This window comes from Melanostigma gelatinosum (genome assembly GCF_949748355.1).
Source record: "Melanostigma gelatinosum genome assembly, chromosome: 11".
In the NCBI taxonomy this organism is placed as follows: Eukaryota; Metazoa; Chordata; class Actinopteri; order Perciformes; family Zoarcidae; genus Melanostigma; species Melanostigma gelatinosum.
The window spans coordinates 20253701-20269355 of NC_136644.1; the positions used below are offsets into that span (position 1 = coordinate 20253701).

General features: G+C 42.3%; 1 protein-coding gene across 1 annotated transcript in view; it reads right to left on the reverse strand.

Moving 5' to 3' along the window:
- lrba (LPS-responsive vesicle trafficking, beach and anchor containing) overlaps positions 1 to 15655 on the reverse strand; it is a 170130-nt gene that overhangs the window by 133844 nt on the left and 20631 nt on the right. The window contains exons 2-18 of the mRNA XM_079278784.1: positions 14433 to 14664; positions 13009 to 13109; positions 11938 to 12033; positions 10683 to 10804; positions 9804 to 9930; positions 8957 to 9076; positions 7572 to 7718; positions 6793 to 6990; positions 5365 to 5498; positions 4779 to 4887; positions 4191 to 4343; positions 3635 to 3803; positions 3227 to 3306; positions 2577 to 2639; positions 1898 to 1995; positions 1539 to 1631; positions 216 to 324 (exon numbers count right to left, since the gene is read on the reverse strand). Coding sequence (XP_079134910.1) covers positions 216 to 324; positions 1539 to 1631; positions 1898 to 1995; positions 2577 to 2639; positions 3227 to 3306; positions 3635 to 3803; positions 4191 to 4343; positions 4779 to 4887; positions 5365 to 5498; positions 6793 to 6990; positions 7572 to 7718; positions 8957 to 9076; positions 9804 to 9930; positions 10683 to 10804; positions 11938 to 12033; positions 13009 to 13109; positions 14433 to 14664 — 2151 coding nt within the window. The remainder of the gene's footprint in view (positions 1 to 215; positions 325 to 1538; positions 1632 to 1897; positions 1996 to 2576; positions 2640 to 3226; positions 3307 to 3634; positions 3804 to 4190; positions 4344 to 4778; positions 4888 to 5364; positions 5499 to 6792; positions 6991 to 7571; positions 7719 to 8956; positions 9077 to 9803; positions 9931 to 10682; positions 10805 to 11937; positions 12034 to 13008; positions 13110 to 14432; positions 14665 to 15655) is intronic.

Consider the following 15655-nt stretch of genomic DNA (forward strand, 5'->3'; position numbering starts at 1 on the left):
AGCCACACAATTTATATTTCAGCTAACTCATTAAATTGTCAGGTTGCATAATGAAGAAAAAAATAAAAAATGAAAGTTAGAAAAAGACAAGATTAGTTAAAAGGGCAAACAAAGTAAATATTTGCATGCAGTTGAACACGGAGGTTATTATTGTACGTCTATGAAGATCATTGCAGTTGTGAATGGCGAGGCCTGGAGTGTGTACGCTTGCTCACCTCGAAGAGCACGTTGTAGGTCGTCATGGTGAACTGGCCGGAGTGGAGCATCAGGCGCTCGGTGAGCAGCGAGAAAAGGCTGTGACCCAGCATGACCTCGGGTTTCCTCCTGATCGGGATAGTAGGAGGTCAAAGGTCAGTCAGTAAACATCAGTATCAGAAAAGCAATGCATTTTTATCTCAAACGTATTAAATTATGTTGAAAATGCCTTAAGATGACATACATTTTCAGAAACGACAAGAACAAGGAGTTTCTGATTCGTCCGATTATTGCAGCGGTTGACATCTGTAGCTGTATAAATCAGCTGAGCTCCAGCTGACATGGAGGAAATGAAAAAGAGAATCTCTGCTGACTAAGTAAGAGCAGTTCTTCACAGAAAACTCTTTTCATCAACCCTTTCATCCGTGATCAAGGATCAGCTCAGATAAAGAACGGTGGACTGTTTGCAGATAGTCTCACCATCAATCTTGCATCTGGATCACAAAGCTTAAAAACGATACCAAGACAGAGCGAGAGTTCTTTCTGGTACCTCTACTTCAGCGTTGTTAGGTCATATTGCATTATTATTTTCACTGACTCTCATCATGCATTACCACACAAAATAGTGCTGGGCAATTGGAGAGCTGTGATCTGGAGCACAGATTATTAGGTTATAGAAAGAGCTTTTATTAAAAAGGAGCTGCACTGAATATGATGAGACAAAAAGACAACGCAGAAGAGACACAAACATCTAAAGAATGGTCGAAATGACAGGAAATAAGGGCTGGTTAAATACATGATGATTCACTTTTTCATTTTAGTAGATTTACAGTGAGGCCTTCAGCTTGATAGAGAATTAACAGCACCTGAAACTGTTTTGATTGTGTTATTTAAATTTAGCCGTTTATTGAGGTTGTTCTGCAAACTTCAAACTTTTACAGCTGTTCTGTCCTTATAAGGAAAAAGTGTTTTAAAATGTATAACTACATAAAAACAGAATAACTAGCATAAGAAACAGAAAAAGATTTTGCAGAATGAAAGCTATAAAATCAATAATCTACATCAGAGCAATTTATTTACCTTTATTACTATTAAACCGGTGGGCTTTTGTATAGAATTTGAAAATTCTAATTCAGACTGAACAGAAATTTTCAAAACTACAACTCTCTTAAAATATAGTTTTTGGTCATTTTGCATTTGTTACAGAGAAGACAGATACATATACTGGAAAGGGGAGAGATAGTGGACGACTTCCAGCAAAAAACCACAGAGGCCGGATTCAAACAGGCCGCTGCAGCTCCCTCACCAAACATTCTGTACAGTTAGTTTGTGACTGTACTTACTTTGGTGGCAAGTATTTCAGAAAGTAGCCCATCACTTTGAGGGTCTGCACTCTTATTCCTTCACTTTTTGAGGCCAGAAGCTTGTAAATCACACTGTGGAGGAAGCAAATTAAATCAAATCGTTAATTAATTAATTAATTAATTAAATAAATAAATAAATAAATATCATTTGAAGTATAAACAAAACACTTAACACACTTGTGGAATTCCATGCCAAACTTTCTCTAAATAACATTGAACCCGTTTGTTTTTTTAAACAGATCCACAGTCTAAAGTGTTGCATAAAACTACAGTGGCATTTGAGTGAAGCGATGACACTTAACAGTACGTCAGCAAATAATACAAACGGTGATCATTACCGAATCCCGTTGCGCTGGTCGAAGGCCTGCACCATGGACCCAGGATGTTCAGACATCAGAGCCACCAACAGTTGCAGCACATCCATGAGATTGTCATCCTGAGGGAGAGAGAAGAAAGGACTCGAGGATATTTATGATGTAAACATGAAGCAGTGTGAAAAACACTGCATCTAGTGGCGCTGAAGTCAGCGGGCTTTCATGAGGACATCTTAAATGATTAGGGTTAGTTATTCCTGTGATGTTTAGTGGCGTCAGTAGCAGCAATAATGTCAGAAGGAAAGGTAGAAAAAAGTCCAGCAGAAATACTGGATTACATCACAAGCATCTCAACTAAAGAATTACAATATGCGCTCTATAAAATGAAGGGCTGCAACATGTCGGTGGCTTTTCCAGGCAATGGTGTAATCACCCTGAATTCTTACAAGGTTCACCGCGTTACCGACTGATTCATTTGTTATGCATCACGCCACTGTAAACACAACCACGTCTGTCAGGACGTCTAACTGGCAGACTTGGAAAACTAACAAGGAACAGTGATGCTGACTTTAGCCACAGGGATTGTCTGCTTTTGCTCTGCATTTCATACGCTGAGAGGACTCAGTGCAGTGGAGTTATGTTGCCATCTGCTGGTGAGGTCTCTGCTGGTCAGTGCTGCATGAACAGCAGTGCACACGCCTACCTCATGCATGGTAAGGAGGTAGTTGAGGATACTCTGTAGCTCATCTTCCTTCACTCCGTGATCCTAGAAATAGAATTGCACAGATCAGATCACAATTGTTTCTCAAGGGTTCTCTGTGTTTCACGCCCCTACACCAGATAGTGCATGTAGACATCAGCACATGGGGCCCACTGAAAAAACCTGGGACAAACAGGATATTAAATCCATCACAGTATTTGTAAATATGACCAGATATCCTAATAAAATGACTGTATTTTTAGGATAAACTCTGTGCTTTACAAAGACATTTCACACAGAAGAAAACTGAAACAATCCCAACTAATGAGAACTTGATGACCAAAGACGGAAATACATTCATTGCTCATTTCACTCTAAAATGATGACATAAAAACAAAATAAGGAATACAACAATAGCACTATACACAAAACCTCCAGGCAATATCTATTCTCACATCGTAACATTATAATAACCATCAAAATAAAAATGTATTAATCACCCAGCTGACATTGCTATGGAGCTGACAATAGTCACATAAATCTGCCATTAGTACGCATGATATCGGCATTCAAATGTGCCACATTCCTCAAGTGACTCAATAATACAAGTCTATTTTGGTTGTTGATACTGGGTTTTGGCAACATGAACGTACCTTCATTATGAGCTGCTTGACAAACAACAACAGAAAGGCTCGCAAAGAATGGATCTCCTTCTGGTTCGGCCTTGGACCATCTGAAAACCCAAAAGGCAAACAATGGCTGTTGAAAGTAGCTGATCAATGAGTAACCGAGCACGATTCACGAGGATGAAGCAAGAAATCACAACATGATCAATCTATTGTTTCTTTTAAAGGCAAAGTTGATTTATCAATTGAAGGGCAGTGAAACAAGTGTGTGTTCACTGTGTGTTTATAGGTGTGTGTACATGTGAGATCTACCACTACATGTATGATCTGTACATATATTTGAAAGGCAGCCAGAGGAGAGAACACAGTACATCAGTGGTGGATAATTACTGCACAACATTAGAGTATATTTTAGCATTGAGTGAGCATCCTCACCGAGGCCTTTGGGCACGACTCCGCTGCGGTCCTGGGGGTTGATGACCCAGTAGTAGTATTTCATGGTGTGCATGACCTGAAGTACAGTGCCCACCCTGCGGATGGTGTTGTAGATGGTCACTGTGCTGATGAACTCTGTTGCTAGGTAAGTGTAGAGACTCAGTTGCACCTGCAAAAGATGAAAGCGCGTATGAACACACACGCTTGATACTTTGAGTGGAATCATTTGGTTTTTAGTGTGTCCTAGCCACTAAGCCCCTCAGGGTTGTAGACAAGCCATTCTCACTTAAATAGCAATCACTGACTCACAGGTTGAGGGAAAACCTTGAAATCTGAGCTGAACTCTGAAACACTGAAAATAAAATGTAGGACAAGACCATCGAGAGCAAGAGAGGGCGATGACGACAGTCCAGGTCTGTGTGAGTGCGCACGTCTGGATGCTTTAACCGATATGCGTGTGTCCCATCTACACATGTATATCTCCATCTTTACAAACATTACCAAATGCATAAGAATGTGCTGCTGTGTGTGTGTATATATATTTTTTTCATATTACCTTGGCAGGGGCATGGATCCAGATGGCAGGGTTGAACAGAATGTGGTCACACAGCTGCTTGAGCAGCAAGATGCCATTCGGCAAGTTGCTGAGGTATCTGGAAAAGGCCAGCACAATGTCCAGGACAGGCCGCGTCACATGCACCTTGGAAGACTGGAGAACAGACAGGGTGGGGACAGAAAGTGCCACAATAGGAGGAGGAGGAGGAGGAGGAGGAGGGGGGGACAAAAAGAGGAGAGGGTGATTTGTCAGTGAGGAGTCAAAATTCATGGAGAGCAGAGAAGGAGTGAATGAGGTGCAACACAAAAAGGAGAGGGAAAGGACACATGCAGAGAAAGCTGAGGAGGAGCTCCTCTTCTGCCTAACAAGCACACAAGCCAGCTGCGACCTCCAAATACAGCTGAGGGAAAACAAAGTCTGTCTCGTATGAAGCGCTGGTGTGGGTGTGTGCCTGTGTTAGTGCGTTTGTGGCGTTAAGGGAATCAGCTGCATTACTGCACCGGGTTCATTACGTGCATCTGCTGGTACGGGTTGGATGGCTCTCTGGTGTATTTCTTAGCCAGCTGAGCCCATTTGTGCTTGTCTCACCTTCTCCAGAGTGTAGCCAATGACGAGGAAGCCTTTGCAGGCCAGGACCTGCTCTTGCATAGCCACCGAGTTCTTCAAGAGCTCCATCACAAAGGATAGCAAAGTGCAGCTAAGAGGGCCCACAGACAGACGGAGACAGAGAGAGAGATATCGAGTTAGACAGTGACAATAATCTATGGAAGCTGCTGACGAAGCCCTGACTGTGAAGGGCATATCGTGCATGAAACGTGATTGAATGAGGGTGTCGTGTCCCCAATGCGTTAGGACAGATTCTAGTTGCATCACCTTGAGGGCAGCGCATACGACAACGTTGCAAATTCATTAGAGAGATAGCCTCACGACTTTCAAGCTCGGCATTACATCAAAACCTAATTTGCAACGGCTTTTAAAATCTTGCTGTTGGTCTCATTTGATCATTGTTGACAGACGGCAGTGTTGCCTGAAAAGCCATCGGTGATGAATCGAAAATAATACTTAAGTTTGTTACATGCATATCACATGGCTTGAGGCATAATATGAAATCCTGAGATAGCGAAGGATAATTTAAAAAACATGTTTCATACAGTGTATTTGTGTGTGTGGTTACCAGACAGAGGTGTCCAGCTCTTGGCTGGAAGGCTGGCAATAATCCAGCTGTGCAAACAGAGGGAAGAGGACCTGCACGCCTCCGATAGAGTGTATGCCACTCTGGACTGAGTGAGTCACCACGGCCTTCACATCCTACAGGAACACACACAAGTGGGCAACACAGATATTTGCTGATGATCACAGTTTTGTGCACTAAATTAGTTCCATCTTGTTGACATATTTGAAAGTAGTTGCACAGTGAAAATCAAATCAAACTGATTCTTTTTTTCATGCCGCTACAGTCTGCTTTTTACCGTAACGGGCACAAATTGCAATGGACCTTTTGAATCTTTGACCACGAATCAGTACTCAAACCGTTGCCAAAAGACATGCTCAATGTTTGAAAGGGTAAATCACAACGTTTTGTTTTCATTTGTAGGAAGATTTTCTTTTGCTTTAAATGTTTAGCAGTTTGGTGCATCCGTGTTGTTTTATGTTGCGACATCAACAGAGGCTTGGCAAAAGATTTTCCCCTCTATCGGAGTGGAATTTTTGAGCATGGCATAGCAAAGCTGAAGATATAGGTCACATATTCATTCATATTTCACACTGTGCGCCGTGTGTGTGTGTGTGTGTGTGTGTGTGTGTACACGATTGTACAGCTATCTTTGTGAAGCAAGGCTATTTTGGCCAGTCCTCACTTTGGAGTCCTTCAAAAGCCTGTTTGAGCGTTCAGACTTGGTATTAATGTTCAGGTCAGAATAAGGTTTAGGCTACGGTCAGGGTCAGGCATTTAGTTGTGTGTGTGTGTGTGTGTGTGTGTGTGTGTGTGTGTGTGTGTGTGAGCATGCACGTTTGTGTGGTGGAGAAAGCATATGTTGTGCGTCTCCCACACAAAGGACACAAATAATGTTCTTTGATGAGAGGGCATGAGAGAAAACTCCATTACCGGTAGTGCTAAAGAAAAGACATAGTTGTGCGTGTGTTTGTAAGCAGCATATGGAAAATTTCCACAAAGTCCACCACCTACATCCAACAGGAGAAACGCACAACTACTTGTAAACTAAATAAACTAAACCCTCAGTCTCTAATTCCACAGTTAAAAAATAACAGGATGGCACTTTTCAGCAGCTGCAGCAGTCTGACTAGCTCAACACTTTTGCACCTCTGCCCTAATGAGACTATTAAAATGAAAAGATGCCAACGTGGGCCTCTTTCATGATCGCATGGGGGGGGGGGAGCAAAGTAAAGAGTGGTACATATGGAACAATGGGAGGAAAGGAGCACGCGTACAGGTGGCGAATGAATTTGCACCGGCATTGCTTTAATGTCAGCATGGTGACTTCAGGTTCAATTTTCAAAAAACGTCAATCCTAGTCATCCCAACTCCAAGGGGAATTACTATCAATTGCTACACATGCAAGTGTTACAGCAAAGGCATGATTACCTGCAGCATGAGTGAGTGGGGTGAGTGGACGAAAATGGAGGCGTTGTCCTTGGGGGAGGACTCAAGGCAGAGCTGGGCATCTGTGGCTCGAGGGTTATAAGCGAAGGAAATACAAGAAGACAGCTTGCCGTCGTACAGCAAGGTCTTATGATGCTCCGCAAACAGTAAGTCACTCTCTGCTTTGTACTTGAATGTGCCCTGGAGAGAAGGGAAGGGGGGGACATTCAGTGGAGGAGAACATAATGCAGTCATGACACATTAAAAAGACAAACTAACTAGCATTTTCATTTTCACATTACGAGTATCAACTTCTCCCACACGTGCCAATTATTTTGCTACTCTGGCAACCTTTATTTGTTTTTGCTTTGTATGTCGGCCTGTGTGTAGTTGTGTTTTTGCATATACTTGCTCTAAAAGTTCAAAAATGAAATTAAAACATTTCAATTCCAGTTTAAAATACCGTGCTGACATTTAAGGCTGCGTGACTTGATACGTTGTTGCCCTTAAACTACAGCAAATATGGCAGAGCATACGTCATCTCACTTTACTGCGGATGGAGCGGATGCATCAAACGGATATAATCTATTGCCAGGTGTTACATGACAGCTCATCAATACGTCTCATTGGACAATGGAAAGCTTATCCAACCATTAAGTTTTCCTTTTATCGTTTTAAAATGCTCCATATATATATAAAACAAATACAGATTTCAGCTTCATGAAAGTCATTTTGATCCATATACTGCATCATTTGACATCTCGGGCTTTATGGCTTCCAACCTGGTAACCGGGTCCCAGCTGATAGATGGCCAGGATCTGAGCAGCGCTGAGAGCCTCTCCAAACAGGTACACTGCTCCCATCTGTCCGCAGAACACACGGTTGGCATCTGCTGTCTCAGAAGATCCCAGGAAACACTTGTCAAACGTCTGCAGCAGGAAGGATGTTGGAGGTAGGAAGAAAGGAACAACAGAAAAAACACAGAAATAGACTATTAAAGATGAAGCGAGGCAGGGTGGAAGGAAGGAAGGAAGGTAGTAAGGAACTAAGACAGGAGGTACGGATAAAAAAAGACCAAAAGTAGCCAGAAAGAACAGAAGGATAAGACATATTCATGGCAACACTCGCTATAATTGGCAACACACAGCCTCAAACTATAAGCATACTGTGGCTAACATGAAAATGTTCCGTCTTCCTCTGGTCATGGTCAGTGATGCATAAGCAGAAGTCTTGAGAATGAGGAGGCCACATCTCAATCAAGATGCTAATCTGCTTTCGGACACACTGACACATCCAGAGGATTAAACTGCACTGCGGAGGCGTTGTTCATTCCTAACTAAATGTGATTTAAGAGTCTCACAACACAGCATGACAGAAAGCAATCCTGGAGACTGACAGTTCATATGGTGACGCGTGAGAGGAGCAGGGTGTGTATATGTAGTGCTGTACTATTCATGCTAAAAGATGAAAAGAATAGTTTCACCCCACAAGCCCTCTGAAAGAAAAAGACTCGGCTTAGATATATCCGTGAGCGAGGTTTGCTTTTCAGTTTTTGGTCCATGCTCCTGCAGCAATATCTGGTTCTGAAATTGATATTTGACAGAAACATCTGCACCTTGCACCCACATGACAAACACTGATCTAGCAGCAGGTGGAATTGTAAAAATAAAAGCCTGCCAGAGGTTTCATGCAGTCATTTTTGAGGTTTGCAAGCTTCACACAGAACACACTCATCCATGGCCGACATCAAAAGGAATAGTTTGGCGTCGGGAAATATGCGCATTGACTTTCTTGCAAAGTGTTCGATGAGAAGAACGACACCACCATGGCATATCTTGTTTGTTTAATCAGTAAAGTAAGAGTAAAAACAACACAAAGTTGTGGTTTAAGGGGGCGTGTGAGCCTGTGTCTTGGTGCAGTGACTTCCACTGTTTGCACTCTTTAGGCTGGTAAGCTAATCTGCTGCAGCTTAATATTAACCTTGACAGACACCAGAGCGGTATCCATTTTCTCATCCAAGAAAAGCAAATAGGAGTAATTTGAAAAAAGTCAAACTGTTCCTTTAAACTATGATTCATGAGAATGTATTCAGATCTCGTGAGCTTGTTGTAGTCCCTACTGGGTGATTCGCAAACAGCAAATGATGTTTGAAATTGTCGCTACTTACGTCACTGGTGTTGACAAACCAGGCGATGTCGCCAAAGGAAGCCAGTTCGCCGTTCACATAGCAGCTAATCTCACTGTTTTTCCAGCGGTTGTAGATGTGAATGAGAGTCACCATGTACCACTGCAAAAAAACAAAAATAAGCAGACTCTCACAATGGCAAACTCCTACTGAATGTGTGGAGCATCAATCACACACACACACAAGATATCAGTAAGTCAGCATGTCAGGTCAATTGGCCTGCTTCCATCACGTTTCAGGATTCCCCTCAAGCTACGATGCCACCTACTTAGAGTTCCGGTTTCATCCTCAGCCTTACAACCAGTAAAACAGGTTACCGATGTTGCCACAGTGAAATAGGTTATTCTGGTTTCTTCCGGACACGAAATAAGGCATTAAAAATAGAGTGAAGAATCAGCTAAAATGAGTTCTGGGTCCTCGTGAGGATTATTGAGGTAAGGTGGGGCCTTGATGCCCAAGGGGAAGGAGGAGGACGTTTCAAATTGTCCGCTGCAATGGTCGTCCGTGTGTGCCGTGCCTGGAAGGGACTGGGAGTATTGGATAATCCGTCTCTCCCGTTGCCCTCATTCCTCCTCCTTCTAGTTTGGCTTCTCCCAAGAGTCAGGTAAGAGGCGACAGTTCTTTCTTACAGCAAGGTGCAGATTTATTGTGTGCGCACATGTGTGTGTGCAAGTGATTGATTATGCATGTGCAGACATATGATTACATTGAACCATCTACAATGACATTTCCAGGCTGTGTCTTTTTTTTGTGTGCATGAATGTTTGCGTGCTGGCCTCGTTCACCAAACCAGTGCCTTATTGTGCTTCGTGTCGTGTTTCTTTCGTACCTTCTGTGGTTTGAAGTCGTACTTTACACAGTGCTGGAATCCTTTCCCCTTCGTTTTTAATGAGGTCACTATCAAACATCCACCCACAAAGTGCGCAGAGTAACCCATGCCTTTATTGGTGCGAAAACTGAAAAGAAATAAGTGGAAAATACAAAAACAGTCAGTTTTAGGGAGACTGCATAATTTCATGCTGGCGACATTCAAGGGCAACGTGGGTTATAGCGTCCAATATCATATTAATGCTTTAAAAAGAGTCTCAAATGGATAAAGACAGCAAACAATCATTCCTCAACTTCACAGACTCGTCCTATCATTCCAAATGTCCCGGGGACTCTGAGCCCTGCGTGTGATTTAGTGAATTAATCTCTTTTTAAAAAGGGCACAGGGCTGAAGAGGAGCTTTTATTACTGATTCGCTCAAGCAGCACGTTGGCCATCCAGCTTGGTTGTAATTTTCACAGACGCCTAAACAGATCCCTGTTGTATAAATGAGATTTTTGACAGAAATGAATCATTGGCTGAAAAGAAGATCAACCAACCCTCGGCTCCTCAGAGAGGAAGCAGAGGATGAAGAGACAGCACAACCGTTTTCTCATCTGTGAGGCTGGAGGCTGCACTTCTGCAGCATTTGGGATTCAAATGCATTTAAGATACAATTTGGTCACAACGGGGACTTGTGCACATGCATATGTTAACACTTAAATTCCACGCACACATGTAACAACCTTTCATGCAATCCCCCTCTATGTGTTGTTTACACTATAAATGTGCACTACTTCTCAGAGGCATTTCTGCATTCTATATATAGTATGTTTAAACTTAAACATTTAAATGTCAAACAAAGGTTTAAGTTTACTCAAAGACAGGTATCGTTACCTACCAGTACAGGTAAGGCTTGTCTTTGTCTACATTGATGTTGTTGAGAGGATCCATGCGGAGCCATGTGTGGAACGTAAACCCATTCTGGTACGGCCATTTTGCTATAGGAGGCAGAGCTATAGCCTGTTTGGAAAAAAACATGAAATGAACAAAGAACTGTGGGTTAGTACAATAGGCATTAAGCTGCTGACAAACACTGATCAGTACTAACAGAGTTCAGATTAAACAAATCAGAGACAAACCCATCTGGCCGACCTGTATCCTTCCACACGTAAAAGCACCATCACCAAGGCAATGGAGGTCATATACAGAAGGTGGCAACCACATACACTATTTACTGCCTGCATGACCCACATTTGATGAAATGAAAGTTTGTTCATATTGATGTTACTGCAGAATCAGATTGTTCTTTACTCCTACAGATAATTCCTAAAGACATTAAACCAATTTAAGCTCTTTGTCTGAGTTACTTTTACAGTTTTAAGCATCAATAAAACTATTCAAACTTGCGATGCATTAAAGGGAGAGGATCCTCCCGAATTAACATACTGCCATGACACATCATACCCCCTGTGGCAGGAAGAGGAAAAACCGACAGCACACCTACATGGTGAACAATTCATGCATGAGCAAATCCATGCTTTTGTAAACTTCCATTGCAATGAACACTAAAACTAGAGAGAGATTCAACATTGTAATTGAAATGAATAAACAATGCTTTTGATGTTTAAATTGTTTTCCTGTGGGAAGTCTTTTGTAATCTCTAATTCTATTACGTGTATTTCATTGCGTTTTTGTTCAATGAGCGTAGCAAGGGCATGTTGTCGACTTAACGCGTTCATTCTCCAAACAAAACACAATAAAGGTTGTTTGGTACTTAAATTAACTAATTATGCGTCTACAGAAGGACAGGAAAAGAGCACAGCCGGTGTGTGTGCAGCCGGATTTTCCGTGGTTCGGACGACAAAGAACAAGGCAGAGGTTTTGAATAAACTAACATGCAGGCGAGGTACAACCGAAATTCTCAAAGCAGGATTTGAATAGTTCAAAGCTGAATAGCTTTGAACTATTCAAACATTCTGTTGGCTCGACATTTATTTTGCATTAATATCTAGTCGGAAATCTTGCTTCTCATGTACTGAAACATTCCAAATAGCAGTCCAGCACCAACCTCTAAATCTATGTCCAAATGCACCTAAAAGGGGATGTTTTTTTCATTCCGCCACGTCATGGGTGACATTATGGAGTATACTCACAGCTGCATTTTTCCCTGGAAAGCTGAAGAATGAGTCGGGGCCATTCCTGTGAGCCATGTACTTCAGAACTGACAAAAGCTTCACTGCATGGCGAGGCTGAGGAGAAGAAGAAAACACACCACGATAATTTTAGACCGGCATACATATGCACATAGAAGCATATGAACCCTAGTTACACACTCGCTGTTTGTGCATGAAGCCACAAATGATTAAAAGCAAGCGTAACTTTGGTTCTGCTTGTTCTATATTTACCTCTTAGACTCATCATACTTTGACATCCAGCTACATTTACTCAGCAGCACACTCAGAATTCAGTATCATCTTCATTTACCACATAATATACTTATCATTGTGGAAAAGCATCGTGCACGTTGTTGCTCTAACAACCCACAGAATTCAGATATTGGAGCTAAATCCGGGGGAGTGATAAACATTCCTGCATATTTTCATGATTTTCAACAAGGTTGTGGTTTATGGTGTTCAGTGGCAGAGCACTTCATTGGTAAAGTTCTGCACTCATCCCATCAATAACGTCTCCCCAGATACTTCACACAAAACAACATGAAGAGAGGAGTGGTGGCAAGATCTGCTTCAAAGTTGGAGAGCGAGGTGAAATTCAGAAGCATAAAAGCAACTCGCCCTATTTCCTTGACAACTTGATTAGTGTCAGTGATCGATGGACTACTTTCCCTCTCTTCATCCGTCTCTCCCTCTGTGCCACTGGTCCTGCCTGAATGTAGTAACTTGTCTTCCATACCACTATCATACATCTTGACTTCATTATTCCCTGATAGGAACACACAAACACACACAAAGAACACGCCTATTTTAGAAAACTAATGTTCTTCAAAGTCTTTTAACATTGTGGCAAAAAAAAACAACAAAAAAAAACAAGTTTTTTTGGTAATCTCACGAACAGCCTCACGCTGCGGAGTAGTATTTCGGTGTCGTGTGATTTATCTCGTCCCTTTGACGAGGGCATTGGCCTGTGGGACGGCAGTGTTGCTGCCACATTCCTCATGCTGGTCCCAGACAACCAGGACAGATCACTGTGGCATAACTCTGACTCACCCACTGGCCTTTCTCCCCTTGCAGTTTGCTGAAGAAAAGCTTCAGCTCTTTAACTGTGATGCTGTAGCTGGCGAGGACGCCCAACATGTCCACCAGTAGGTCTGCAAGACACACACACACACACACACACACACACACACAGGGTCATACAGGGGTTAAACATGGCACGTTACAACAGAAGCTCCAGGTGACTGCAGTTTGCTAAAAACCGAAGGGACATAATCATCGATATTACAAGTATTACAATCATTATTGGCATTTTACTAATCTAAATATTACAGTGAAGTCACAGCTATAAGAAGTTAAGCAGCTAAGATGTATTAAAAAGAAAAGTAGGGTGAGCAAGACCAAAGTTTAAAAAACAAAAACATGAGACTTAAAATAGAGAAGACACTCTGGGAGTCCCAGCTCCTGTGCAGCCTCTTTTCATTGGTTATTACTGGCTCATGATGAGACATGATATGATCTGTGACTAGTATGCACGTAATGAGTGGCAGATATCTGGCAGGTCTTTTTCCATGTTAACTATTCATACTGATACACACATGTATTAAAGCTCAGTCCTAACAACTAGTATTTCAGAACAGCTCCTTTATGTGACGAGAGGAAGAGACTGTTCGCAAATTTACTTTAAGTGCAAAAAAAAAAAAAAAGTAAAAGTTGGGACGCCGTGGTGGTCTAGTTTAAGGCACTGATCGTAAAATACAACATCCTCGGGTGAACGTCCAGCGGGACCATTTCCTTCCTCACATCGTTTCATTCCCTGTCAGCTTTCTACCATCAATAAAAGTAATAAAATACACAAAACGACTGAAAAATAAACAGTGATTAATCGTGAAGCTTAATATCAGAGGCCTTTTTCAGTTGTAAATGTGTATCAATAAAAATGTTGCATCAGTTCTACTGTGCTGTACCATTGTTCGGTGGAGGACATTGCAGTTGCACTGTGGTAAATATCACCATAAACATTACTCTCAGCTGCCGGGTTACTGCTGGGCTAGATCACCCTCGGTTGGCTGCACAAACCCTCCAGGCCAGCGCTGTTCTAGCTGGCAAAAGTCCACTGAGCCGAACACTGGAGGATTAATTCTGACTAATTTGCAGATGGGCAACAGACTAGACTGATTCTGGGGAGAGACTGTACGGGACGATTGAGTCCGCTTTCACTGCAATAAATCACGGTTTATGCAAAAGAAATAAAATCCAAAAAATGGAGGATGAAACCATGAGGTTATAGTAGACGGGGAGAGTGGATAGGAAAGTACAACAACAAAACACCTTCTATTGCGTCTCGTCGTAGTCTAGCGCAGTTCAGGAGAAGCCAAATGAAAGTAAATGATGCTGCGTTAACGTGACAGAAAACATCGTGTCCTATGCAAAGAAAAGAAAGAACTCTTTCTCCACTAGGTGCTGTTCTGGAGTACCTGCGATCATGCTGTCCGTGGTGGAGATCCGCTGGAGCACCAGCTGGATGAGCCCCACATCAGTGCACGCCTGCAGGTTGCGGACGCTCTTCTTGAGGATGGCGGTGAAGATGCTCCAGACCTCGGCCTGACAGGTGGGCTCAGATTTGTCCAACAGCTCCACCATGCACACAATGCTCTCGGGTTCTTGGATGATGAAGTTCATCTCCAGGTCAAACTGGCCACCGACTAGCTGCAGGAGAGATGCAAAGATAGACGTGAGTGAGGGAACAAGGGAGAGAAGGTGACGAGGGGTGAGAGAAAAGGTCTTTCAGTCGGTCATTGAAGAAAATAAACAAGCAGTAAAAACCCCAAAAAATGCAATAAATTTCAACCAAGAGTCTCAAAAAGGGCACATGTACTGTGTGTGTGCACACTCCTAAGCAGATGATTAATCGTGCATCAGAGCGGCTGCTAGCCAAGTGGATTAAAGGTCAGAGGAGAAACGCAGGTCTCTGTTTGTCTGTTGGTCTGACGGCAGATTCAACTGTTTACAGCCTCGGGACACCGTGATAAACCCAGCGCAGAAAATATCAAACGTCAGTGGAACTCACTGAGACATCCAGACAGGAGTGTATTTAGAGGTCTTTTGTTCCTGAAGGCCCTTAAATACTAACAGCATCTGACACAGCCTTGCAGACACAGATAAAATTAATTCTTACTTATGACAAACAAGAAAATACACCGTGATGAACTACAGTAATGTGGATCTCCCCCTAATGTCGAAAATAAAACAGCAGTTGCTAACAGTAGAAAAAAATATGAACATTTTCTTTCACAGCCAATCAAACAAGCCTGTATCTTGAATGACAACAAAAAAAAACTATTCATGGAGGCAAGAGAGGAAGTAAAAGCGTCCGTCCCACCATGTTAGTCAGCCTCCAGCTAACGCTTGTTCAGAGCTGCTGAGATAGACTGCTTGTCTTATTGCAAAGGAGTAATGCTCTTTGTGTGCGGGTATAAATTGTATGAGCCATAAATGTCATAATTTGTCACTTCTTAATAGTTTAGACGACATTTTTATTATTGAACCCTGCCTAATAGAAAAAGATAAGGAAAATAACAATGTTGATGTCCAATTAATATTGTGAGCAAGGCTGTCATGTTAGGAATCAAGGAGGTGTGACTGGACATGAACATGATAGTCGTACTCGGCCATTAGACGGGCTGGATGAGGAAACAAT